The following is a 24,783-nucleotide window of genomic DNA, read 5'->3' as shown; positions in this document are numbered from 1 at the left end:
GTAGAAATAATTTGAGACTCCAAGAGGGCTTTCCCTAGAAGGTATATTTGTTATTTTATCTGTTTTGTAAATGGTGTTTCACATATATTAACTGGGTTCATAATCGGTTTCGTTGGGCAATCTTTTTATTTAGAAAGGTTTTAATATTAGTAACTGGGGGAAAGATGCTGGATTTCACAGTCTAAATGACTAAGTATTGCATTTATCTTTGGGCTGGAAACAGGCCCACCTTACAAATAGAAGCAATTAGGACAATGTTGTGCATGCAACACAATGCCTGGTGGCACGTTTAAGGTGTGGAAACTGGAGAGGAGTTGGAGTTCACTCCTCAAAGGACAAACTTATACCTATAGGAGGGCAATATTGTTCTTAACGTGCTGAGGCAAAAGGGTGGTGAATTACTGTCCTGTAAGAGGCAGTACCACCATGAGCAGTGATTTAAAGGTGAATTTTGTTCTGAGGATATGAAGTTTATGTGCAGTGCATACAAAATAGTCTAGTGTGACTGAATGTCTTCTTTAAACCCTGCTGTATAAGTGAACTCAGTGGCATTTAAGCTGTGTAGACATAGATATAACCATCCTTCTGTATCCTGACGTTTGGGAGAGCACAATTCTTTTCATTTGTTTGTTTACAGGGGTCACCTTTGGCGCTGCTTGTACCCTGAGCTCAGTAGAGGAGGTGCTGAGAAAAGTGGTGGCAGAGCTTCCTCCTTACAAAACAGAGGTCTTCCAGGCTGTCCTTGAGCAGCTGCGGTGGTTTGCAGGGCCACAGATCAGGAATGTTGCTGTAAGTGACTGAGGAACAGCAGGCACTTGGAATCGAAAGCTTAAGCTCTGGCCTGCCTCATCCAATATTGGTGTGCCTTCTGCTTCTCACATGAGAACGTCTGGAAGCGTAGGCAAAGCAGCTAGGACACATAAACCAATCCCAGGAACTGATAGCAACATGGGTCTGAGCTGGTGTCTGTGCTACACTAATATCCCAGATTTAGCAAGGAAGGAAAAGGTGACAATTGTCCAGGTCTTCCATTGCTGCTACCTGGATAAGTGGGGGAAACTGTAGTGTGATTTGTCTAATTTAACAAAAATATATTTAGAGTCCTGGACAAACTTCAGAGAAGCAAGTATGTATATTTTGCCAGCACAGCTATGGTGGTCATAGTGCTAGTGCATCAGATCTGGCAAATTTCCATCTCATTTTAAAGGGAAAGAGAAGGTAGGTTCACTGTCTTCAAACTCCATATACTACAAAAAAAAATGTCATGCAAGCAGATGAATCAACCTGCCCAATATAAAATTTTCTTCCATAGATACTGTGCAAGATACTATTGCAACCAAAAACCTTGGGTTCTTGAATGTTACTGAATACTTTCACGGATCTTCCCTTAATTGCAGCTACAGTGATTGAATTTTGGCATTGCTGGGCATATATTATTTGAGCATAAGGTAGTTTTGATGCGTTACCCAAAGACTATTCCTAAAACTGTTTAGGTTTCAAATATAAACAGGGTTTATATTTTTCCATGTAATTAAAGGCCTGAAATTGCTGAGTGGGCAAAAAGAACTTATCAAAGTAAACTCCAGCAGAGCTAACCTCTAGTGCACTGTGTATGCAGTAATGCAGGATTGATTACAAGATGCTGTGGCTGTATATTCAGGTTTTAAAGTATTTATCTGACATACATATATTATCACTCTAGGCTCTTGGTGGGAACATAATGACAGCAAGCCCAATTTCTGACTTAAATCCTGTGTTGATGGCAAGTGGAAGCAAACTGACTCTGGTATCAAATGGTAAGTTACTTACATTTCCCTGTGGCACTGAGAAGGGTGGGATCATCAACAGTCCTCTGTCATGGATTGTCAGGTCAGGTTAGAGCTTGAAAGTGGAAGTTAACATTACATGAAATGGGCTTAGTATGAGTCTTTCAGGAATTTTGCCCTTTTTGAGAATGAAGTCTTAAGGCTACAGCTAATGATGGCATCTTAAAGAGTTTTTAACCTCTGTGCCAGAATGAATCTCTGGTGTAGTGTATATGTACTTACAGATATATCCTTCAAGGAAGCCAGAAATCTCAACTGGTATTTGCTCTTAGAAATATTTTTTTAAAAATAGAATCCTTGAAGTAATTGGACTGTCTGATCAGTGACTTTCTCTTGTATTAGTTTGTGTGCAGGAAAGGGGAAAGGGAATTACACTGGGGTGTTGGAAACTGGTTCACCTGAAGGCTCAGCTTTAACTAGATAAAGGAGGTGTCTCTGATCAGTTCCTGTGCAAATACAACTTTGTATGTAGGCAGAATCTGTCATAGAATACATAAGCTGCAAAGTAAATCTGTGAAAATCCTTCCTGATTTGGTGAAAGAGGGTTGAAAAATGAAAACTGATACCATATCAAGAGTGATTTGTGTAGGCTGAGGGCTCTTTCACACATACCTTTGCCATTCTTCGTGTTATTGATTCACCCACCACTGATCTCTCCTTGCTCTACAGCAGGCAAAAGGACTGTCACGATGGATGAGAAGTTCTTCACTGCATACAGAAAGACAATAGTTAAGCCTGAAGAAATACTTCTCTCTGTTGAAATACCCTACAGCAAGAAGGTGAGCTTGTAGGAAAAGACTTCAGTGTCCATGGAGCTAAAATGCTGTTTGAGTGTTATTGTTGATGTTAGGCAATTTTTTTTTTTTTTTTTTCCCTTGGAGGATGACCTCCAAATGCTTACGTAGTCCCAAACAGACCAGGAAGCAAGTAAATTATTTGGTGCAAATCTAGCAACATAGTCTTTTTGACAAGCAAGGGGAGTTGTGCTTTCTGATAAAGTATGGTAAGCCCAAAAAATTTTCTAGTGCCAGAAATATAAATTTAACTTTATTGTCTGGAGCTTTTTGAGTGCATTGAGTAATGATGAAAAGTGACAAAGTGAGGTTCCCATCGGTCTATAACTGAGGTTCTCATAGGTTCTATTTGCAAAATAGCACAGCAAAGATGCTGGCAGTTCATGAAGTAAAGTGAACTTATGGTTCCCAAAGTTCCTGCTTCATTTCTGTGAATGGAAATGGGAAAAGAAATAGGAAAATGTATGTATGGGTAAGAGGAAAATTAAGTTTCTGCATTCTTGTCTTGCAAAACTGAAACCACAAGGACGGATTATTAAGGCAACTTCAAAATGAGCCTGCAAAACTTCCTTCAAATAGAACAATAAACACTTCTTTGTAGCAGCATGAACCATAACTGATTCAGAGTGTCCAAGAGGTAAAACTCTTTTTTTTCCCTTTAGGGCTGAGAACTCCGAACTGTAATTTTGTGTCTGTGAAGGTATTTAACCTTTTAGGGCTTAAGGCTACAAGTTGTGAGATGCAAAGATTCACAGTGTAGTGACACATTTTCTTTATAAATGGAAAACATTGATTTACTTGAAATGCCATCATATTGTGGCATAGAACAAATAAATCCTTTGTCTGTCCTCTCTAATTTTTCTATCTAACTATTAAGAGAGCACAGTTATTTTATTTATGATGTTTTTGCCATCTATTTCTGAATGATTCTTCCTTGATCTTGTGATAATGGCAGAAGGCATCACTTTTTGCCACAATGAGAAACACACTTGAGGCAGTCATTGGGAAACACCATATTATTCCATCCATATGACAGTCACATGGCAGTTCCACAAAACAAATGTTTACCAGCAGGGCAATTTTTTTTTCCCTAGGTTATATGCAGCTCATTGATCTGAATAACTAAAACAACTTTTGAACTCTGCTTCATGGTTTCTTGGCTGATCTTTGCTCACAAACATGAAGCCAGGAAGACTAAAGTTCTTCAGCAGGTGTCAGAAGGTGCTGGCATGTGGCAGGCACTCTTCTGGAACTGTCATTTCCTCATAACTGGAACCAGGGCTGTGTCAGCACACAGCAAGATCTAAGTTTTATGTTTATGGTCACCTCTTCCACTGATGTGACTTGTCACACCAAGAGTACGACTGGCCAAACAACAGAAAGAATTAGACTAAAGAGGTTTAGCAGTTTATTCAGTGTTACTGTGGGGGTCTGAGCTCAGGGTGGGCTTTCTCACAGAGATGCTGTTAAGGGAGAGGAGGTAATGCCTTTTTCTCCTGCTAGTTTGTGTGTCAGATATTCAAGATATTTGTGGAATAAAGATTTTTGAATCTATACTTCTAAGGGTACTACAGCTGAGCAGGCATGATTTAGAGAAGGAAACATCTCACTGGATTAGAGATAAAATAGAAACAGATTCAAGACAAGAAAACTGCTTGGTTTTTTTGTATACAACAAGGCATTCCTAGAACAGGACATATCCTTTATTTAATAAACCTCTTTCTCTTCTGGACTGTAAAAACATTCCTAGTGTTCCAGATAAAGTTCACAAATGTTATGCACTGCTTGTGTTATTACTCAGTGACTATCAGTTTTTCATGTCCTTTCCCTTGCATACATCTTTCCCTATCACATTTGTCACTGTTACTTAGTTTTTATAACAGTGATATTCTGTATCACATAGACATTAACTGGTTTTCAAACAGAAAAAGCCTGACAACACAATGGCCTGTCTATCTTTGGAAAGCAATCTTAACCTACTGTTTGTTCAGTGCTGACATCATGGGCTCAGAATATCACAATTTTTGCCCTCCTGAAGAGGCAGAAAGTGGTTGTGAAGTCTTACTGCATCCTTTAAATTAGTATCTTCCAACCTTCATCTGTTACAGGCCTCTGTATTCCACTTTTCCAGTACTGGACTGAAAAAATTGACATGGAAACAATATTTTTGCAATTGTGAATATTGCTTATGAATTCTTTAAAGCCTGCAGATTTCTTAATGTGCTCTTATCTGGTGTTGCATCTTGTCCGGAAGGGAAACTAACCTAGGTCCCTAAAATATTTAGCCCCCAAGAATAAGGGTTATTTGGTTTTACTCTGAGAGCAACTAACACCTAGAAGCTTTCAATGTGATAGTTTAAAGGGAACATGCTGTGTTGTTTTACCAAGAGGAAGGGCAGACACGGGCAGCTGATGTGATGGTTACTTTACCTGCACTCCTAGTGAGGGAAAATAGCAAAAGTCTTTTCTCCGAGGACTCTGTACCAAGAAAACTCAGGTGTCTTGTGGGGAGTGAAGGCAAATATTGCCCTCTTGTTGCAACCATGTTATTGGAAATCTCTGAAGTGTTGCAGCAAGAGAAGATGCTGCTGCTTCTCCTCTTTGAAAGCTAATTGGTTTAACAAGCAGAGTGGCAGAATGTCCTCACTGAGAGGGTGATATTGATGCTCCTCTGCTATTATCTGCTGGCTGCCCACTAATTACTTGAATTCAGGAAATGAAACACACCCTTCAGTTATATCTCCAGTAACAAGTTCTCCTTGTACAAAAGGAGCCACTTGCAAAACTGTTCTCACTGCCAACAATAGAGGAGTTGCTCTTTTCAATAACGAAAGAATTGCTGTCCCCTTCTGATTAGAAATAATTAATGGAACAGATTGCTGTGCTGTGCAGAGTCACTTGGCTAAGCTACTGGAGAAGAAACTTGGCAGAAAACTCTTCAGAAGGGCCATGCAAAGGCATCAGATCTCATTTCTCTCTAAGTCTGCAGGATGCCTGAACAGCAATTTGTCATAATCTGCAGGACAGGCAAGGGGAAAAACTGTGACTCCAGGGTGACACCACCACTTGGTTGTGTACTGGTTGAGTGTTAATCTCCTATTTATTGCCACTCTTCCTAGGAGGGCTGCTGAATTTTGTGAGTTGTAGTTGCCGTTGCATTTAAAAGATTTTCCTTGCTCTGTGGAGACCAGCAGAGGATTTGGGATAGTTACTGAGAATTGCATTTGCAGTAACAGATTGAAATTGTCTTATATTAATTAGCCTGGTCTGTTCTGGAACTGTGAGACCGTTGTGAGACTCTTGCAGAGTTCAAAGACTTGTGAAAGGAAGGGGTTTAGGCTATGAGTTTTACTGATTAGGCTTCTAGCTTAGCAGCCCAGGAGTAAAAAAAAAAAAAAAAATGTTCCTGAGGAGCTGTAAGCTTGTTTATTAAATAAAAAAATCTGTCCTGGTTCTTCATCTCAAGATATGGAAAAAATGTGACAGGTATGAGCAGATCTCTGTCAAAGCTAATTTCCTGCACAGTCCTAAGCTGGCTAATAAGCACTGATCTAATACATTAGAATTAATCATTGAATCATATGAAAATATACAGCACTGCGTGAAAAAGCATGTCCTGCTTGGCCCTGCAAGATGGATCAACCAGATAGAGTTCCCTGGAATAGCTCATCTATGTAGAAAGAGGTTAACAGCTTGTCCTTATTTATACTTCAGAGCATGCCAAGGCACAGAATAAAGAAACATTTTCCTGTCTTCTAGGGTGAATACTTCTCAGCTTTCAAGCAGGCTTCCCGTCGGGAGGATGACATTGCTATTGTAACCTGTGGGATGAGAGTCCTGTTCCAAGATGGCACTAGCCGAGTGGAGGAGATAAAACTAAGCTATGGAGGAATGGCTCCTACAACCATCCTGGCCCTAAAAACTTGCCAGGAGCTCACTGGCAGGTAGGATTTTTTCTGTGATAGAAAAGTTGTCTAATAGAACAGTGCTGATTTTTACAGGAGCAGTTCAAATACCCTAAATCCTCTCTGATAGTACGCAGAAGAAAGGGGAAGAAGTGTAGCTACACTTCTGCAGCAGTCTGCACTGTGTGATGTCTTGCTTCCTCCAGTACTCCTTAGCCTCAAAGATCCATGTCAGTCTCTCAATCAGAGAGCCATTTCCTTCCTAATTTCACTCATCTGTTGAAGTGGGCAGAAGCTAGAAGTGGGCATGAGCTATAAAACGGATTTGCTTCCAAACTGAACTGAGAAATCTGTGCTTTTATCACTTAATAGATTTACCACATCTTTAGAAAAGATGTCATGAGCCCAAGATGAGAAGAAAGCTGACACATACACTATAAATAGAGATAGAAGAGGGGGCTGTTGCCTGAGAGCTTGTGGGGCTGCCATGTCAAAAGAGGCAGTCTGCCCGGGTGATAATTGGGGCTGGGCGAGAGCTCTGTGTCACCTTTGTCCCCTTGCAGAGAGTGGAATGAGAAGCTGCTGCAGGACGCCTGCCGCTTGCTGGCGGGCGAGATGGACCTGTCTCCTTCTGCGCCCGGCGGGATGGTGGAATTCCGACGCACGCTCACGCTCAGCTTCTTCTTCAAGTTCTACCTGACCGTCCTTCAGAAAATGAGCAAGAACCACAGTGGCACTGTGAGTGCTGTTAGGGAAGGCAGGTTTGGAGGAGGAGGAGCTGTATGGGCTGTCTTGGTGGGGAAGGCATGGGGAGGGCTCAGATTCAAGCTGAGTTTTACCTGATAACATACTCCATGTTGCAAGAGCTGCCAGAGCTACTCTACTCCTTACCTTCATGACAGTCACTAGTGTGTCTTCCCACTTGTTTCTTCATGGCTCCCCACCTTGCTGTGGAAGGATGCTGATCTGTGGGTTCGCTCAGGATTTCTGGAGTTCTCCCCTTCATTCCATTACAACTGCTTTCATGGGTCTGTGGCTATTCTTTGCACAGAGCCTGAGCCTGCTTTGCTTTTCACCCAGTAAAAGATGGATTATCTCACTGGAGAATGGAGGAATATTCTGGGCTGCTGGGGAATGTGAGAGGGACTGGCAGGGAAGATTATTATTCTTTAATATGTCTCTGGCAGAACAATCTGTGTGAGCCCATCCCCTCGAACTACGTCAGTGCTACGGAGCTCTTTCACAAAGATCCCATTGCAAATGCCCAGCTCTTCCAAGTAAGTAGCAGTGCCTGAGTGACATAGACCTAGGCTTCTCTGCCTCTCAGACTGTGCTTTCTATCTCCTTGTCTCCTCAAGTATGGGCAATACAGGAACTTATATAATGCCATTCCTGAGGCTTGTATTTGGGTCTCAGTCCCTTCCTTGCTTTAGGATACAATGTTCTTTCCTGTCATTGCCTAAGACATGTTCATAAAAACTGCTGTGGGTAGCACTTTCCTCCTGCAGACAGCTCCATATCCAAACTGAAATTGCCGTTCCACTTTCCTCACTTAGAGCCTGCTTTTCTTTGCATCTTTCAGGCTCCAGATTAAGGATTTATCTTGTTCCTTTTTTATCCATTAATGACCTGTTCTCTTCAGCTCTGAGAGCAGAAGCTAGCTTCAGAACTGGAACCTTTTATGCAAGCTGTCACATCAAACCCTTCTCTTCCATAGCAGTTTCAAACCCCAAATCCCTTTCACTTCATTCTCTACAGCCCCCTCTGTGTAGCCACTCCATCTTGTTTACCTTCTTTTGCCACAGGACTGAGCCCCATCCCATTCCCCATCTCACTAGAATGTCTCATGGTGCATTTTTCTTTCCCATCAATGCTTTTGTCCCCTGCAATCTCAACAGTAGTAGTCAGTCCTGTGTTTCACTCCAGGAAGTGCCCAGGGGGCAGGCAGTTGAAGATATGGTGGGCCGGCCTTTGATGCACGTTGCAGCAGTCAAACAAGCATGTGGAGAAGCAGTTTACTGTGATGACATCCCTCACTATGAGAACGAGCTGTATCTAACACTGGTGACCAGCACCAAAGCCCACGCTAAGATCCTGTAAGTGTTGCTTCTGAGATTCAGATGGTGGAAGCATCCAGCACTTGGTGTCTTAGAAAGCATTGACCTGTCAAGCTGTGGTGTGCGAAAGGTTTTTGCATTAGTGGGAACTCCTCCAAATCAAAGCATTCTACGATTCTATGAACCTGAGCTCTGTGTGTTGCAGCTGCCTTGCAAGTCTGCATGAGTGGGAATATGAAGAAATTAACACCAAACATGGAGCTTTATTGAAGCATATAGCACTCAGCCCTAAGCAACCCTCTTGCATGTCCCATCTCTTATACTCAAGGGTGCAGGATTAAACAGGAGCAGGGTACGAAAGCACCATTAAGTCTGAAGAGATGTCGTTTTAATCACTAATCAGAGCATGCAGTGTGAACAGACTCTTTCCTATCTGCCTAAAAATTTAAGTTGTAACATGCAGTGCTTGCTTGCACTGTCTATGATCAACCCTCTGCGTAGCAGTCCTGTGTGAGTTAGCTTCAGCTATTAGATGTAGACTTGCTTTTGCTTGGCTCTAGCAAGATGGATAGGCCAGTATTTGGAAGTGCAGCTGTCTCTGAAGACATCTTATCCATAGAAGGCTTGACTGATGCATAATTTATAACAATAGGGACTAACCAACTCTGAAATGCCTATCCTGGCAGATAATGCCATCGACATTCTCATTTGAGTTTTAATGCTATTATTTGTGGGACTAACTGCTCCCCAACACTCTCTAATTGTGCTTACATCGTGGTGGCTCTGCAGGCTCTCAGCTGCCTTGATGTGGGACACTGCATTGCATTGCCTCACATCAACCTCAACAGCCCTCTGAGGTGCTATTCATTCCTTAGCCAATGCTTCCTGTCCAGAGGTTTCCCACAATCGTCTAACACAGGGTGGGCAGGATGGTGGTCATGCATGCACAGATATGTAGCAGTTGACTCCCAGGTTATGGAAGAAATTGCTCTGTCATCATAGTTAAATTTTAGGTGTTGCATTGTGGTCCTTGATGAGTGCTGCAAACACATAAGTATTGTTACTGCTACCAGTAATACCAGGCAATAGAGAAAGGACCAGATCTGTGCCTGTGACCACAGTGTGCAGTATTTTCTAGAGGCTGCTGTACACATTCTCTTGCGTTTATGTCATGCACTTACATTTCAAGCTATGAGCCTGTATCATTCTGTAGAGGAAGTAGCAGAATATTTATTTCATCAGGTGACAGAAGTGTTTCAGCCTATTGTTTTGTTAGTCAAAAAATTGGCTCTGAAAACTTCCGCTTCACCTGAGCCACATTTTGCCAACCAAGTGTAAATTAGAAGTCATCTGCCTCTCTATTTCTAACTAAGGGAAACTGCCAGGGGGTTGTTCCTGAGGCATTACTGCAGAAGCACGGGAAAGTGAACTTTCCAGAGAAAACCAGCATTGTCTTCAGTTCCTGCTGTCCAAGAGTTCATGTGGGAAAGTTCATTCATACATTTAATGTCTTCTTAAAAAAGTCTGCAGCTCACTGGGATGCATAAACAAGTACTTTCAGGCACAATTTGTATCAGAGTTTCAGGAATCTAAACAAGCATGCTGAAAAAATGGCAGCAATTTACAGAAGACAATAAATCATTCAGTTAGCAGAAACAAAGCCACAGCTTTTGTTTGCAACAGTCCCCTTGTGAAGCAAGCCAATTACATAGACAATGTACAAAATACTGCAAAAGGAGCTTGAAAGTCTTTTGTAATACATTTTTTATGAAGTGCTCCAAATAAAAGTTAAATTATATTGCACTTTTCTAGTTACTTTCTATCCTGTTTGTCATTTAGTTTTAAATCTGTATATGATTATATGCTTCAAGCAGACAAGCATTTTGGTGAGATATCTCTTTTGCTGATTACTAAAGAAAGCCTTCTGTGAAGCTTTTTGTCTTTTGGAGTGCCATTTCTTTTGTATCCTTTTAAATACTTTGCAGCTTCCTTGTGACTGATACTCAGCAACTTGCCCCTGACTCACAGCCACATTTTTCTCTAGAGGTCAATGGTAAATAAGTGTTTGCAATAAAATTCCGTGTTTATCAATAGAGAGGGAGGAATCTTGCATTCACAGAGTCATGGCAGCTAAGGTGGCAGTGGAGGCATACTATCACTAACACCAAGCTGTCTTTGGTAAAGGGTGTTGAGGGATCTTCAGTACATGTGGTGATTGGATCAGGTTCAGATATGTCTTAAGGAAGAGATGTAGGATACAGTATAGTCCAAAGATGCAGACTGGTGGTCAGACTCAGTTAGGATTCAGATTATCATACGGATCCCAAATGATTTTAGTCTGATTTGTTGCCCTTTCTACCTTGGTCTCACATGATACTCATGTGATAAACTCCTCCACTTTTACATAGCCAGACTTCAGGGAATCAAGCCTGAAAATGTATCTCGTAAGTGATGACAAAAAGAAAAATGAGAAATAATAACACTGCCTGTCCTTTCTTTCTTCAGTTCTGTAGATGCATCTGAAGCCCAGAGTGTTCCTGGGTTCGTGTGTTTCGTCTCTGCCAAGGATGTACCTGGCAGTAACATCACTGGCATTGCTAATGATGAGACTGTCTTTGCTGAGGATGTGGTATGTTGTTAAAAATAGCCTTTTTCAATCACACTGCTCAAGAGATAAGATTTCTCATTGTCCAGTGAAATCCTTTGACTTATACAGAAATAAATCCTAACTGTGTTGAAGTCAATAGAAATCTCGGCGCCAAATTCAATAAGGCCTGAGTCCCTTTGCCCCCTGCCCCTCTCCTCTGTGTTGTCTGCACTATTCTTCTCTAAGCTGCAGGCCACTGGGACAGGCTCACTCACTCAGTTACCATCCAAAGTTGTTTGTGATCATTTTCCCTTGGCTGGTTTTAAATAGACTGATCTGAACAAACAGATGAAAAACTGCACAAAGGGAACAGATTAGGAGAATTATCATGACCCTCTCAGTTACTGCATATATATACACACTAAAAGATGATGGGTCCTGCTCTTGCCTTTAGGTCACTTGCGTTGGTCATATCATCGGTGCAGTGCTTGCAGACACGCAAGAACATTCCAGAAGAGCGGCTAAAGCTGTGAAGATTAAGTATGAAGAGCTCAAACCTATTGTCACGATTCAGGTAACATGGCTCCAATCTGCTTCTGCAGTTAGGCTGAGACCCTGTGATGTCTAGTTGACTTCTGTTCTCACATATGTGGTTATTTGGCCTCATGTTTTGTAAGTCTTTGTGTTTGCAGCAGGATATGGACAGAAGGAAAAATTTCTATATCCAAGCATAAAAAGGACAAGCCTTTGATATGGTACTGATTGCAATTGCATTAACTTGTTCTGTGTTATTTAAAGCTAAAACAAATAAACCAAACTCTGGTAGATATATTGTGTTCAGCACATATTTGTTTAAATTAACAAGGTTACAGTCAGTTATATTCTTGCCTACAGGTGTTTGCTTTCAATATTCTTTGGCATGACCCTGCTGACTTCACTGGTCTTCATTCATTCTTCATTCTCTGATTTACAACGCTCAGTAACAGGGTGTGAAATTGTCTCTGTGAGCTCCTTCACTGCACTGCTTCTCTGAGATTTCTGCAGACCACTTTGTCTAGGTTCTAAGCTGATGAAATTAATTTTCAGAAGTTCACTCTCCACTGTGAACATTTCCACTGACTGTGCGGGCAAAGCCCTTAAGTGACTATTCTCAAAGCTGAAGAAATTAATGTCTACAATTTGTGATTATTTCATGCTTCTTTTTTTTTTAACTAGAAAGTTTGTTGACAATATTTCCTTACGTGACAGTAAAAGCAAATTATAATATCTAATACAGCATTCACATCTAGAAATAAGAAAAAATACATTGTCAGTCTTATTGAGAAGAAATTAGAACCACAGGATCTGAATTAATTTTTTAAATGGCATTTCATACCATGTGTTTTCTAATGTGAATTGTATTTTTTGCAAATATAAAGAGTCTGTGCGTTGTCTAGTAGAGATGTTGGTTCTGTCATCTGTGGACAGAAGTTTGGGGTTGCTCATGTGATTGGCAGGCTCACAAACAATGTGTGAGAACTTTTCCTTTTCTGAGGCTTCCAGTATTTTATTCAACCAGGAAAGAGGAGAGTGGAGCCAAAAATGTGTTGGGTTGTTTTTTCTTGTTGTTGTTGTTTGATCATTCTGTGGTTTCTTTTCGTTATGGAAAGCTTCACTTTTGGCAAAATTGAAATGTGTTTCTAAAAATTCCCCAAGAATGAGTATTGTATATTAGTTCAGAAGTGAACTGCTTCTGCAGAAATTCTCATCCTGTCTGAGAGATTTAGTTTTCTCCTTCAGTCTCTTTCCCCTCCCCCCCAATTTCCTTTTTCCTCCCTTCTGAACCACAGACTAGTTAATGTAACTTGTAAGTTATAGCTTGGTGGGTACAGATCTTGAGGTTATGGGTCTGTAATGTAAAATAGGTCACAAGGAGCAATCTAAGATTATTCAGTTTTGGTGTTTTTTGTGAAAGTGCTGTGTTGCCAAAAATTACTCTGTACTGCTTTATGCCAAGTCACTTGGCTATTACCTTAGTCAGTGTCTGATAAGTTCTTGTGCTTTTTTATCTTGGATTCTTCTTCAGTCAGAGGAAGCTTTGTTTTCACTCCACTTCCACAAAGATTTCATGATGTCATTATGTTTCCTAGGAAGCTATTGAGAAACAATCCTTTCTTAAGCCTATAAAGAGGATTAAGAAAGGAGATGTGAAGAAAGGATTTGAAGAATCTGATCACATTTTGGAAGGTGAGAATAAGCTTTAATAATAAGCTTTAATCTTTTAAAATAGAGTAGTTTGTGACATCAGAAGTCATGCTGTCAGCCTCCTTCTTATGCATATGATACTAAACTCATGAAACTAAGGCTTGCAGGGCTAAATTAATTTCATGTTAAGTTTCAGCTAACTATTTATATACGAATAGCTAGTGAAAGATTTAATTCCAGTTTCAAACAGACTTGGATGCTTCCAGCTGTGCCCCTGTAAACACACTCTTCCCATGTAAGGACACATAAACAAATATTCTACAGAGAGGTGGGGTTTTTTTGTTTTTGTTTTTCTGAAACCTACCCATATAGGAACTCTTCCCTGTCCAGGCATAGTCTGGTCTGAATCTTGTAGACAGTCAAGTTCTTCTAATGTGGTACACAACTGTATCTTATGAAAATGGGACGTATGCATCTAAAACCCTGATCCACCAACACTGGTGGCTGTAGGTGTCATGAAGAGCATGACACTGCCCTGTCACACTTTTTCAACATTGATTTTTAGTCTGTCTTTGAGGATGGGGTTTCTTTGGTGTGCTTCCTGACTTCATTCACTTGGAGTATGCCAAACAGATTGTACAGACACAAGTAAAACCAGCAATTATTAATAACTGTTTAAAACCTCTATGAGTTAGTAATGGGAGAGTGCCAGAGCTATGAACTGGGATACTCTGTGAGACTCATGTCTTATCTGCAAATGCTTATCTGCATTGCTCACTGATGTACCTAATGAAGGCAGCTGTTTTATTGTTGCTGAATTGAATAAAAGGAAGAGAGGAGCAGGATTTTGAGGACTGCTGTGAATATTAATTTTCTTGGTGGCTGAATAGAACAGGTCCATGACTAAGGAAGTTTATTCTGACATTTAATGGTGTGTAGCATGACTAGAAATTGTGCCTTCAGCACTGCCAGTTAAGATGTCCTGGGAAAGAACCACAGAGTTGATTCCCAGTTAGATCTTCTTAAAGCATTTTGGATTTCTACTTTTGTCCCCCCATTTTGAAGTCTGTAACCTTGTATTTTATCTGCTCAGCTAGACTACACTTGGTTTATTTTTATCCTTCGTCTCAGTGGTGTTCTCAGGGCAGTCTGAAAGGCACCACTCAGTACAACTGAAGGGATGCTGGGTAAATGGCATGGTGTGCAGTCATTTTTGAAATGCCAACCACTTGTGTTTTGGACTGAAGATTTCTGGAAAGCGGGGGTGGGGGGAAGAGGAACTGTCTGGGTTTGATGTGTGGTTTTTGTGTGTTTTTTTTAGGGATGTGGGGGCTTAGTTGGTTTGTGGGGTTTGTTGTGTGTGTGCTAGTTTTTTTAAAAAACTAGAGCCAGGAGTGTCAGTTTTAGAGCTAGGGATAGCCAGTGCTGGGCAGTGCAAAGGGCTCTTATTTAACACGTGTCAAAATGTCAGTAGCTTGCAGGCAGCACATGATGAGGCACACCTTCATACAGCAGGGACACCCTAACTTTGGGCATTTCTTTCCATTTTCTAGGAGAGATGCACCTTGGTGGGCAGGAACATTTTTATCTGGAAACTCACTGTACTTTGGCTGTGCCAAAGGGAGAAGATGGTGAGATGGAACTCTTTGTGTCAACCCAAAACCCAACGAAGACACAGGTACTGTCTCATTGACTTGCTATCTAAAAGGTATTTGCTTCTGTTTCAGACTAGATAAATGGTTGTGTTACAGTTAGTCCTATCTTGTCTTAAATTAAAAAAAAAAATCACATAGGATTAGAGTTGGGTATGGGATCTAAAGTTCATATTCATCCTACTGATGTCCTGAATCTGCTTACAGGTGACAGAGACGTGTCTTTTGGCAGCACATCTTTGTCACAAGAGATTACATTCTTAACCCTTGCTGGGGAGGGTGCCAGCTAGCCAGTAGGCATGGTCCTTGAATGATGTCAGAAAGAGAGGTGGTATAAACGCTGACTATATATACACCAAATCTGCCATCTTGTGAGATAAGCTACTGGTACTATGGGGCCTCTTTGGCCTGTTTACTGACTCACCAAGACTGTCCAAAGGTCTCATAACAGAGTGGGGAGAACTGGCAGAGTGGTATGGATATCAAACCCTGTGCTAAATGAGACCAGTATATTGGTACCCTCATCTCATGTCAGTCTTTTCCTAAATCTGATGCAGTTTGGTGAAGCACTGTGTGCCTTCCCACCTCAGGGTTGAAATACTGGCATTAGTGGTTCCAACTGCATCAAATCCAACTGCAGGACCAACAGGGGCTGCAATGAAATGGAGTATTTGCATTGTTTCAATGGTTACAGGAAGGTGATGTGTTGGTATCTAGTTCTTAACACCAGCTCAGCTCTGTATGTGTTCTGCTATTCTGTCTTTCTTTAGGAGTTTGCCGCTAATGCATTGGGAGTCCCTTCAAATCGGATTGTGGTTCGAGTGAAAAGAATGGGAGGAGGATTTGGAGGAAAAGAGACTAGGAATACTATTTTGACAACTGCAGTGGTGGTTGCAGCCTTCAAGTGAGTTTTGGTGTGGGGAACAGGATTTGTTCCTTTCAGACCGTTGCAGTCTGCCTCTTTCTGGAGCATTGTTTGCACTAGAGCACTTTCAAGACTCTTCATGTCGTTATTGTACAGCTTATAGCAAACCTGGGAATTTCCCAAAGGAAGCATCTAATGGGCTCTTAGCTGATAGGAGGAACTGAACCTGCTCAAAGGGGCTAAGCTTATGTGGGAATGTCAGCTTTTAATAGGAAAGGGAGGAAAAACCTCTTATGCTGTTGTTCCTTTGGTGCTCTCTGAAAACTCTAGTATCTCAAATAATCTGCTTCTCCACGTCACCCCAAACCCTTTCAAAATCCAGCACTAGCCATGCTTGTTGTTTTATATAATAGAGGTATGAGAGTCTCTTCCTTGCTCAAAACTACCACACCAGTCTTGCACCAATGTTTCTCTGCTCCTCTGCAAACTTCCTCTTTGGATTTTTCCCTAGGAAGGGTGGCAGGCCACTGAACACAAACCTACCCTTTTCAAACCCCTCAAAGCTCGGAGAATGAACCTAGGCTGTAACCATTTGTGAAGTGTAGATTGGCAATGTGCCTTTGTTTTCTGGAGTTTTGATACGGGGTCATCTTTAACTGTGCAGGTTTCTGTGGCTGTGAGTGATCATGGCCTCTGAGCTGACATTTGTGCACTGGGTGTAACACACTGCCCTTCCCAATGCTGCCCTTCTGGGTGGGTTTGCACGCTGGGGGCAATGCTAAGTGGGTCTTGCAACAGAGCAGCAATTTGATAAAATACCTCTGAAAGAGAAGAGCCAAAATGAAGCTCTTGTACTTCAATCAGCTCTATTTTTCCTGTTCCAAGCCACCTACTTTCTCTAATTAATCAGTAATACACAAAGCATTTTTTTCTTTCCTTTATCTCTGCCAGCCAAACCAGCATTTTATATCCCAGAGGTTATGAAATAATATCTGTGGCGTTCCCTAGCTATTTTTAAAACCTGAAGAGAGGCACTGGGAAGGCAGAAATGAAGAGCAATTCCTCCTCTCCTCCTTGTTTTCCTCCTTGGATAATAAAGAAGCAAATAAAATCTAAGGTCACATTGAAGGCTAGCTAGTACCTTACTCAGCATTGTTACATAATTCATATGGCGTTCTCTCTTGAGGAGCTATGAGGGTGCTTTGAGAAATAGTCTGGAAATCAGTGATTCCGCAGTTATTAGCATCTGTCTCTGTAAGAAATTATCCTTCTTTTTGACATAAGAGTCTCTGCAAGAGTTTTCACAAACAGGTCCAAACTTCTAAGACCATAATTTTATTTTTCTACTCAATCTTCCCATTTTTTAAAGAGGAAGATATATAAACTAATTTTACCCCTAACTCCCCACTGCCACTCTGAAAAGATAAAGTTCACCAAAGACAGTCTTGATCTATAGGAACTGTCTTGAGTGTTTCAGGCTTTGCCTGATAAATGTATCCTGTAACAGAACTGGCCGGCCAGTAAGATGCATGCTGGATCGAGATGAGGACATGCTGATAAGTGGTGGGAGACATCCCTTCCTGGGGAGGTACAAGGTATGCATACAGATGAAATGAATGAATCTTGTCTCACTGTTGCCACCTGAAACATCAGAGAGTAGTATGATACTGTGAAAAAACTGAGGCTCTGTTTGTTTTGCTGCTGATCTCCTCTGCTGCAAATGGATCAGGTCAGGTGGGTTGGTTATAGCATTTTTCCTGTTAAGGTCCTCCAGAAGTTCTTTGGGCTCAGATGGTTCCCTTCTTGTCACCTCAGCATGAAATACTTCCCTATTCCATGAAATGAAGACTTTGCCCCTGTTGACAATCACATTGCTCTTCGATGCTCCTCCATTTGTTTACAGTTTTGTGCTCTTGTTTGTAATTTGGTAACTGCCTTTCCCCTTCAATCCCCATCCAAATGCTTCTGCACTGCAAAGAGAAAACCTGTTAAGGAATGTGTGGCTGTGACACGTGGCCAGCACTTATTTTGGAAGGGTTCTCTGGAGCAAGGTTAAGATGCATACATGGAGCCTTTACTGAGAAACTTCCTCAGTTGCTGCCTGTGCTTGCCTGTGCTGCAGCAGAGGAGAGTCGGCCTTTTACCTGTATGAGGTCCATTCAGTTTTTGGAGGGAAGCATGAAATGAAACATTTCGTAGAAAATCGATTACTGAGGAGACTCTCTTGACAGGTTGGTTTCATGAAGAATGGGAAAGTCAAGAGTTTGGAGGTGTCGTACTATTGCAACGGGGGCAACTCTGTAGACCTCTCTTATGGTGTAAGTAAAATTTTCTGATGGCTAACTAGGCAGAAGACAATTCCCTGTGCAAATCTTTGCTCTGACTTCAGAAAAGAGTTGTCTACGGCACTGCTTGCACATCCTGCTCTCCAACATGACTGAAAACAGACCTTGATGGGGTTTTGGAGCTTCTGTAACTGCTCTCTGAGCCAACTGACCTGCCTTGGCATGTGCCACATAATTCTTATTGATGCTGTAATAACTTGGATTAGGCAAAAGGGTCAAGAATTTTTGCTTTGCATTACACGGGGCTGTGATGGGAACCTTGTTGCACAACACAAGATGACTGATAGCTCCACGGCTTTGCGGAAAGCGAGTTCCTTGGAATAAGAAACATCCAAGTCAATAGGCTGATCAGGGCAGAATGCCTAAATCAACAAGCTTGTCAAAGACTGGCTTAAAGCTAACACTGGGTTCACAAGTACTAAGGACAAGAACAGGCCTGAGTTCTGAGTTTGTCTCTGAATTTTTGTGCTGATGAGTGAAAATCTACCTTCTTCTCTTGTGAGTCACCAACCCAATGGCTTAGTAGCAGTCACATTTATCCTAGCTCCTTTTCTCTAGTCCACTGAATCTTTGATAATTTTCTGCAAAAATGAATCCGTCTCAGTAGGTGAGAACTGCAAGAGCTCTCTATCAGAGCCACATTTGATGCTAGCAATGTGATTGGTGCTGTGCAGAGCAGAATGGCAGGCAAGTGCCTTTGCATTAATGAAGGGCCTGGTTGAGGGTACATCTGTGTGAACTGTCTTATTGACTTTGTCTGAATCAGGGGACTGGAAAGTGCTCCATGTTGAAATAAGGTTGAGATGTGCATCATCTCCTGTCTGTGTGGCTGCTGGAAGGGAAATCTGGGAACACAAGCCAGAAAGAAGCTTTTCCCTTTCCCACTTTGAACAATTAGTGGACAAAGATCTCAAATCTTGAAGTTTAGATGTAGTTATTGAAAAAAAATCTTTATTTTGCCCTTACTGCCATAGCCCAACTGCTGAGTCACTTGATAGCAGCAAGACTTCTTTTCCAGTAAGATATTATTCAGTATAATTAAAAGAAGATGCTATTCTTCCAGATGGGTAATGACATTGAGTAACAGTTTGGCTCAGCACGAGCCCAGGGCTGAGAAGGGACTTTGATGCTCAGCCTGTCTCAGTGTCATAGTTGTCAGCAGAGAAGTGTGCTTATTGTTCTGTCCTTCAGGAAGATACTGCTTTGACACTCCATTGCAAATGGGAGGGGGTACTGGCTGCACCTCACTTCTCATCCAGAACTGCAGGGTGCAAGAGAATGTGCTGGTTGTAAATTAGCTTTAAGTTCCTCAGCCTGGCTTGGGCAGCCAGTGAAAAGTCTGACATGGAATTAATGTCAAATGTGCCTGCCTTCATTTCTTCTCTTCACCAGGTATTAGACAGAGCCCTGCTTCATCTGGATAACTCTTACAACATCCCTAATGTCAGCAGTGTGGGCATTGTTTGCAAGACCAATTTGCCTTCCAACACAGCCTTCCGTGGCTTTGGAGGGCCCCAAGGAATGATGATTGCTGAGTGCTGGATGAGTGACCTTGCTCATAAGTGTGGCCTGCCACCTGAGGAGGTACGGATCTACTTCATTAAATCCTCTCTGTAGCCTTAATCGTGTAGCACCTCTTTTAAGGATAGGTATTAAAAAAAAAAAATCCAGTCCTCCAAAGTCACTAGGTACCTTAATATTACTAACAATGTGCTTAAATGTCAATCTCCCTTGGGAATTCCCAGCTCTATTGTCTTTGTCCCCATTTTCCTGTAAACAGATATATGTCTATTGTTCTGTAGAACAAGCAGAGAAGTGAAACTAGAAACCAATAAGCTTTTGATGTCATCCATTAAAAGGACCTGTTCTGAAGCATTAAACTTGGCATGTCCTTTATATGTCTCTTTGGAAAGGTGCGGAAGCTCAATCTTTATCATGAAGGAGACCTGACTCATTTTAACCAAAAGCTGGAGGGATTTACCCTGCGAAGATGCTGGGATGAATGTTTGTCAAGCTCTAGCTATCATGCCAGGAAGAAACTAGTTGAAGAATTCAACAAGTAGGTGTTCTAGGGCTGTCTTGTCATTGGGTGCATCTGTTGCCTACCAAATTCTGAAGTGCTCTCAGCAACTGAAGTGGTGTGAAGTCAGACCTTATATTTGCAGAGGGGGATAATTTATTTTTATTTTATAATTATAAAATTATGTCATTATTATAAAATATTAATTATGTTATTTTAACTTAAAAAAATTTATCTTTTGGAAATTCCATCATCCTCACCATGGGAAGGAAACTCTATCAGTGAACTTGAATAATGCAGAGATAAGACCTAGCATGCCATGATTTTATAAGGGAAATGTAGCAAAAGAGAGAGGTGGCCTGTTAAGTCCAGCTAGGCTTTCTGAATAGCTATCAAGGCAGTTTGTTTAGGCTCATTTCCTCCGTTATAGTCTTTTTCGGTTGCCTTGTATATACAACTCAATAGCAAATAGTCCAGACAGTTACTTCTATGATGCCTGGAGGAGCTTCTTCAGTTTGGATTTCTTCTTGTTTGGACCCATAAGCAAAGCCAATCTTTCATAAAAATTACTGATTAGCTCAGTCTATATTGCATTCAAATATTTAATTTCTGCTTGGATACCCAACTGTCAAAGGGAAACATAATACTGAGTTGCAATGAGAGCCTCATGAGTTTATGAATAATGTTTTTTTTTCCTTGCAGGCAGAATCGCTGGAAAAAGAGAGGGATCTGCATCATTCCTACCAAATTTGGCATCAGTTTCACTATTCCATTTCTGAACCAGGTCCGTAAGTGTCGTTCATCTTTTCAATAGAGAAACTAGAGTTATGCTGCCTCCCCCAGGCCCTCCTCTATTTGTACCAAGCTGGAGATTTTTAGAGAAATAATAAATTAGTTAAGGAAAACCACACATTTTTCAGACCAAAATGAGCAACATAACAGTTACTAGTTTATACTGTCCAAAAGACACCACAATGCATCTACATTTCCATGGTATTTTATGTTAATTTCCCTGCCTGTTCCCTCTTCCTCAACAACTGGAACACTGCTCCTGTGTTTAACCTGACTTGATGGACCGTCAGTGGTGTTAGCAAGTTCAGGTGAAGGGTGCATCTCTGTTTCACAGGACAGGCTTGGGTTGCATCCTGCTTTCTGAGCTGGAAGTAGTGACTGAAGTTTGTTATTGGAACCTCTAAGTAAGTTAGCAACACTAAAAGAAACTCACCTCAAGTGTGAACTAGTGGCTTTGATGACACTGAAGAACAGCATTGGTTCTAGTTCTACGTGAATTTTCTCTGTAGTTTGTAACTGAAATCTTCTAAGTACTTCACTAGTTCATTTATAATTACTCTTGGATTAATGTTCCCTTTTATAGGCTGGAGCCCTGGTCCATGTGTATACAGATGGCTCTGTGTTACTTACACATGGCGGGACTGAGATGGGTCAAGGACTTCACACCAAAATGATTCAGGTAGTAATGAGTTAACTGAATGAGACATCTTTTCAAGAAAATTACACTCACAGTACAGTATTGCCTCAGACAGCTTCACACCTTCTCTCTGTGCATGAGTAGGGTAACAAATCACAACTAATTCCTCTTAATCGTTTTAGCAGCAGTGGTAGATTTCCAGAGTATTATCACAAATGAGTATGAGAATTAGATTCTTCATCTTCTTAACTCTTATTAGGTAGATAATGCAGGTTATGCTTACAATCTAGATTCTCTGGCAGTTTCATTTCATCCCATAAAACTACGGTTTGCACATATTTTATAAAAAAATCAGTCATATTGCAAACATTTATCTGCATATGCTAACACCTTTGTAGTTAAAAAGGCCTAAGGGAGCGCTGTTGCTTTGGCAGGGAAATAAAAGGGAAATCTACTAGGGCTCTTTATCCTCTGACTATTATAATTGTTGAGAGAAGACTTTAGTCTCACAACAGTGCAGTGAATGTCTGTCGTGGTAAAAGTATACGTGTATGTGCTTGCACGTGTTCAGTCTGTGAAGGGCAATTTTAACAATGTTCTGGCTAGCTCTTAGTCACCAAATCTACTGAGTCTTCAAGAAAAATTAAATTTAAGATGGGAGAGAGGGTAGAGGTTGCAGTGTGGATCCTAACAGTGTGAACAATGAATAATAATACTCATGTACAAGAAGAGCTGCTTACCAAGTGTTTACCTTTGCTCTGCAGGTTGCTAGCAGGTCACTGGGAATCCCCACCTCCAAAATCCACATCAGTGAGACCAGCACAAACACTGTCCCAAACACCTCCCCAACAGCTGCATCTGTCAGTGCTGACATCAATGGAATGGCTGTCCATGTATGGAAACCGAGTTACTTCAACTGGGGGGTTAAAAGCTAGGACTCCACAACATAAAAAGTTGATGGGTATTTGTCTATTGCTTGAGGAAAACACAACCATCAAAAGGCAATTCCAGGCTAAGGATACCTCATAACTTCGTTACCTGCTATAACTGGTGGTGCTAGATGATGAATGACTGTTTTTTTCAAGTTATTTGAAACTCTGCTTCAATCCTTTTGTAGTTCTAAAATGGAGTGTTTGTGATTACTCTACATAAACATAACAAAGCATCCATTTTAATAGCTAACTTCTTAGTAATTAAAGCAGCCTTATCTATAACAAATATATTGTGCTGCAAATATCAATAGCAGATGGTCCATGGGCTGTACTCCAGAACCAAAGACCTCTAAGTGTTGATACAAAGCAAACATCCTTCTGTAGCAACGATATGGTCATGACTGTCTCTGACACGGTGGAGTTCTATACCATTGAAGCAAATACCAATGCAGACATTTGCAGAGTAAGTTTTACATTGAAAAGAGGAGTTTAATACTGGTCACTCTCAGGTTTAAAGAAAGTGGGAGGTGTAAGCTGTCATGTAAAGCTATCAGGCTGTCACAGCTTGTCTGAGTGGGTTCAATTATGGCAAGAATGTTTTTTTCAGTGTTATAGGATCAACATGCTAGATATGCTAAGATGTTCTGCTATGACTTGGTACAGATAAAGTTACTGTATAAATGTGTGGACTTTTGTTATTTTATGTCATGGTTCAGAAAGTTCTGTGCTGTGTTTGGGATTCCCTTTTGCTATCAGCGCAGCCAATCTGCTTTAAAATCCTTTTCAGTCAACATTTCTTCCTATATAGCAAAACATCTGTTAGTGAACTTTGTTCCTTTTTATGATATGCCAAAGTCCTAAAGGCAATATTGATTTAAACAGAAGGTTCTTTGAAACTCTTAAAGAACTCTTAATAGTATAAGCTGACTTTTCAAATCTTAAAATAATTGCTTCTCTCTCCCTTTGCTTCCAGAATGCGTGCCAGACTATCTTAAAAAGACTTGAGCCGATCAAACAGTCTAATCCCAAAGGATCCTGGGAAGACTGGGTAAGTTTTTTGTTGTCTGTGCGAGACAAGTGGGCATTGTCAGAGATTGCTTTCATTGGCAAGCCCTGCATGCAGGTATATCCTCCAGGCTTTCTGCATCTCACTACCAAAGATATGAGCAAAAACAGTGAAACAGAAACCTGGCGAGGGAAGTGACCAAAGCTCACAAGAGGTCATCCCCCAAACATCAGTTATGACTTAAATACTGAGATTTCTCCAGATCTTGGGTCCTGACAATGACAAGCTTGCCCAAATGATAGTCTTGAGTGGTTACATAGGTCTTTCTAGTCAGGCTACAGTCTTGAACAGGAAGAAACATGACTTGTAGTGAAGGGCTTCTGCAACAAAGATGACTCTTTGTTGAGCTGCCATCCACCTCCTATAGTGCTTCTTGGCTCCAATATCTCTGTACCCTCAGTAATAAGAGATCGGTGTGCTATAAGTCTTTCAGACTGTTTTCAGATCCAAGCTCTTCTCTTTGAGGAGCTTTGACTTCATGATTTGGAAGTCAGGATAGCATTTCCCCTGGCCTCACTGAAGTCAAGATGACTGTCAGTTTAACCTTTGTCTCTGAGGTTGAAAGTCTAACCTGGAGCTGAGAGACAAACAAATAAGAACAAGTCTCATCCCTCTGCCAACAGGCAAGTTCTGCCCTTGGTAGCTGCTGATGGGGCTATTCAGGGAAGCAGCTGCATCATGATGTTTCCCTTGGCACTGCTGGTGCTGGGTAGCATAACAGCTATCTGTCACTGGACACCTTCTGCTCATGCTGTTCTAGAAATGTTTGGGGTAGCTATTTTGCAGGGACTGGTTGGATAACTACTGTTCTCAAACTCTTGTTCACTTTGCCAGGTTAAAGCCGCCTACGAGAACTGTGTTAGCCTGTCGGCCACCGGGTTTTATAGGTGAGTGAATATTCACACTGCAGAGGCACAGTTCTTACTTGACTCCATGGATGGCATCCAGGGAAATTCTAGGAGCATTTACAGCCCCTATGCCCTAGTCACTGCTCTCACTTAGGACTGCATTCCCTTTCCTACCTAGAAATGTTAAGCTGAGGTTAATGCTCCCTAGCTGGGGAGAATTGGATCCTGATGGAGCACAGCTCTTCGGGCCATGTTCAGATCTCATGTAAATCT

The 24,783-nt window shown here is 41.3% G+C and overlaps 1 protein-coding gene across 2 annotated transcripts in view; it reads left to right on the top strand.

Annotated features, from left to right (window-relative positions):
• Positions 1-24,553, top strand: part of XDH (xanthine dehydrogenase) — a 43,653-nt gene extending 19,100 nt beyond the window's left edge. For both annotated transcript variants that reach the window (XM_008940855.1, XM_008940856.1), the window contains exons 12-32: positions 638-789; positions 1,703-1,796; positions 2,496-2,605; positions 6,380-6,564; positions 7,089-7,263; positions 7,713-7,802; positions 8,452-8,621; positions 11,088-11,211; positions 11,624-11,743; positions 13,299-13,395; positions 14,907-15,031; positions 15,776-15,909; positions 17,378-17,465; positions 18,102-18,188; positions 19,608-19,799; positions 20,129-20,274; positions 20,938-21,019; positions 21,611-21,706; positions 22,429-22,557; positions 23,570-23,644; positions 24,497-24,553. In XM_008940855.1, coding sequence (XP_008939103.1) covers positions 638-789; positions 1,703-1,796; positions 2,496-2,605; positions 6,380-6,564; positions 7,089-7,263; positions 7,713-7,802; positions 8,452-8,621; positions 11,088-11,211; positions 11,624-11,743; positions 13,299-13,395; positions 14,907-15,031; positions 15,776-15,909; positions 17,378-17,465; positions 18,102-18,188; positions 19,608-19,799; positions 20,129-20,274; positions 20,938-21,019; positions 21,611-21,706; positions 22,429-22,557; positions 23,570-23,644; positions 24,497-24,553 — 2,528 coding nt within the window. The remainder of the gene's footprint in view (positions 1-637; positions 790-1,702; positions 1,797-2,495; positions 2,606-6,379; positions 6,565-7,088; positions 7,264-7,712; positions 7,803-8,451; positions 8,622-11,087; positions 11,212-11,623; positions 11,744-13,298; positions 13,396-14,906; positions 15,032-15,775; positions 15,910-17,377; positions 17,466-18,101; positions 18,189-19,607; positions 19,800-20,128; positions 20,275-20,937; positions 21,020-21,610; positions 21,707-22,428; positions 22,558-23,569; positions 23,645-24,496) is intronic.
• Positions 24,554-24,783: the final 230 nt, after the last annotated feature.

The sequence above is a fragment of the Merops nubicus genome, unplaced genomic scaffold (assembly GCF_000691845.1).
Source record: "Merops nubicus isolate BGI_N331 unplaced genomic scaffold, ASM69184v1 scaffold9505, whole genome shotgun sequence".
Lineage (NCBI taxonomy): Eukaryota > Metazoa > Chordata > Aves > Coraciiformes > Meropidae > Merops > Merops nubicus.
This window is presented reverse-complemented; position numbering and strand designations above follow the sequence as displayed.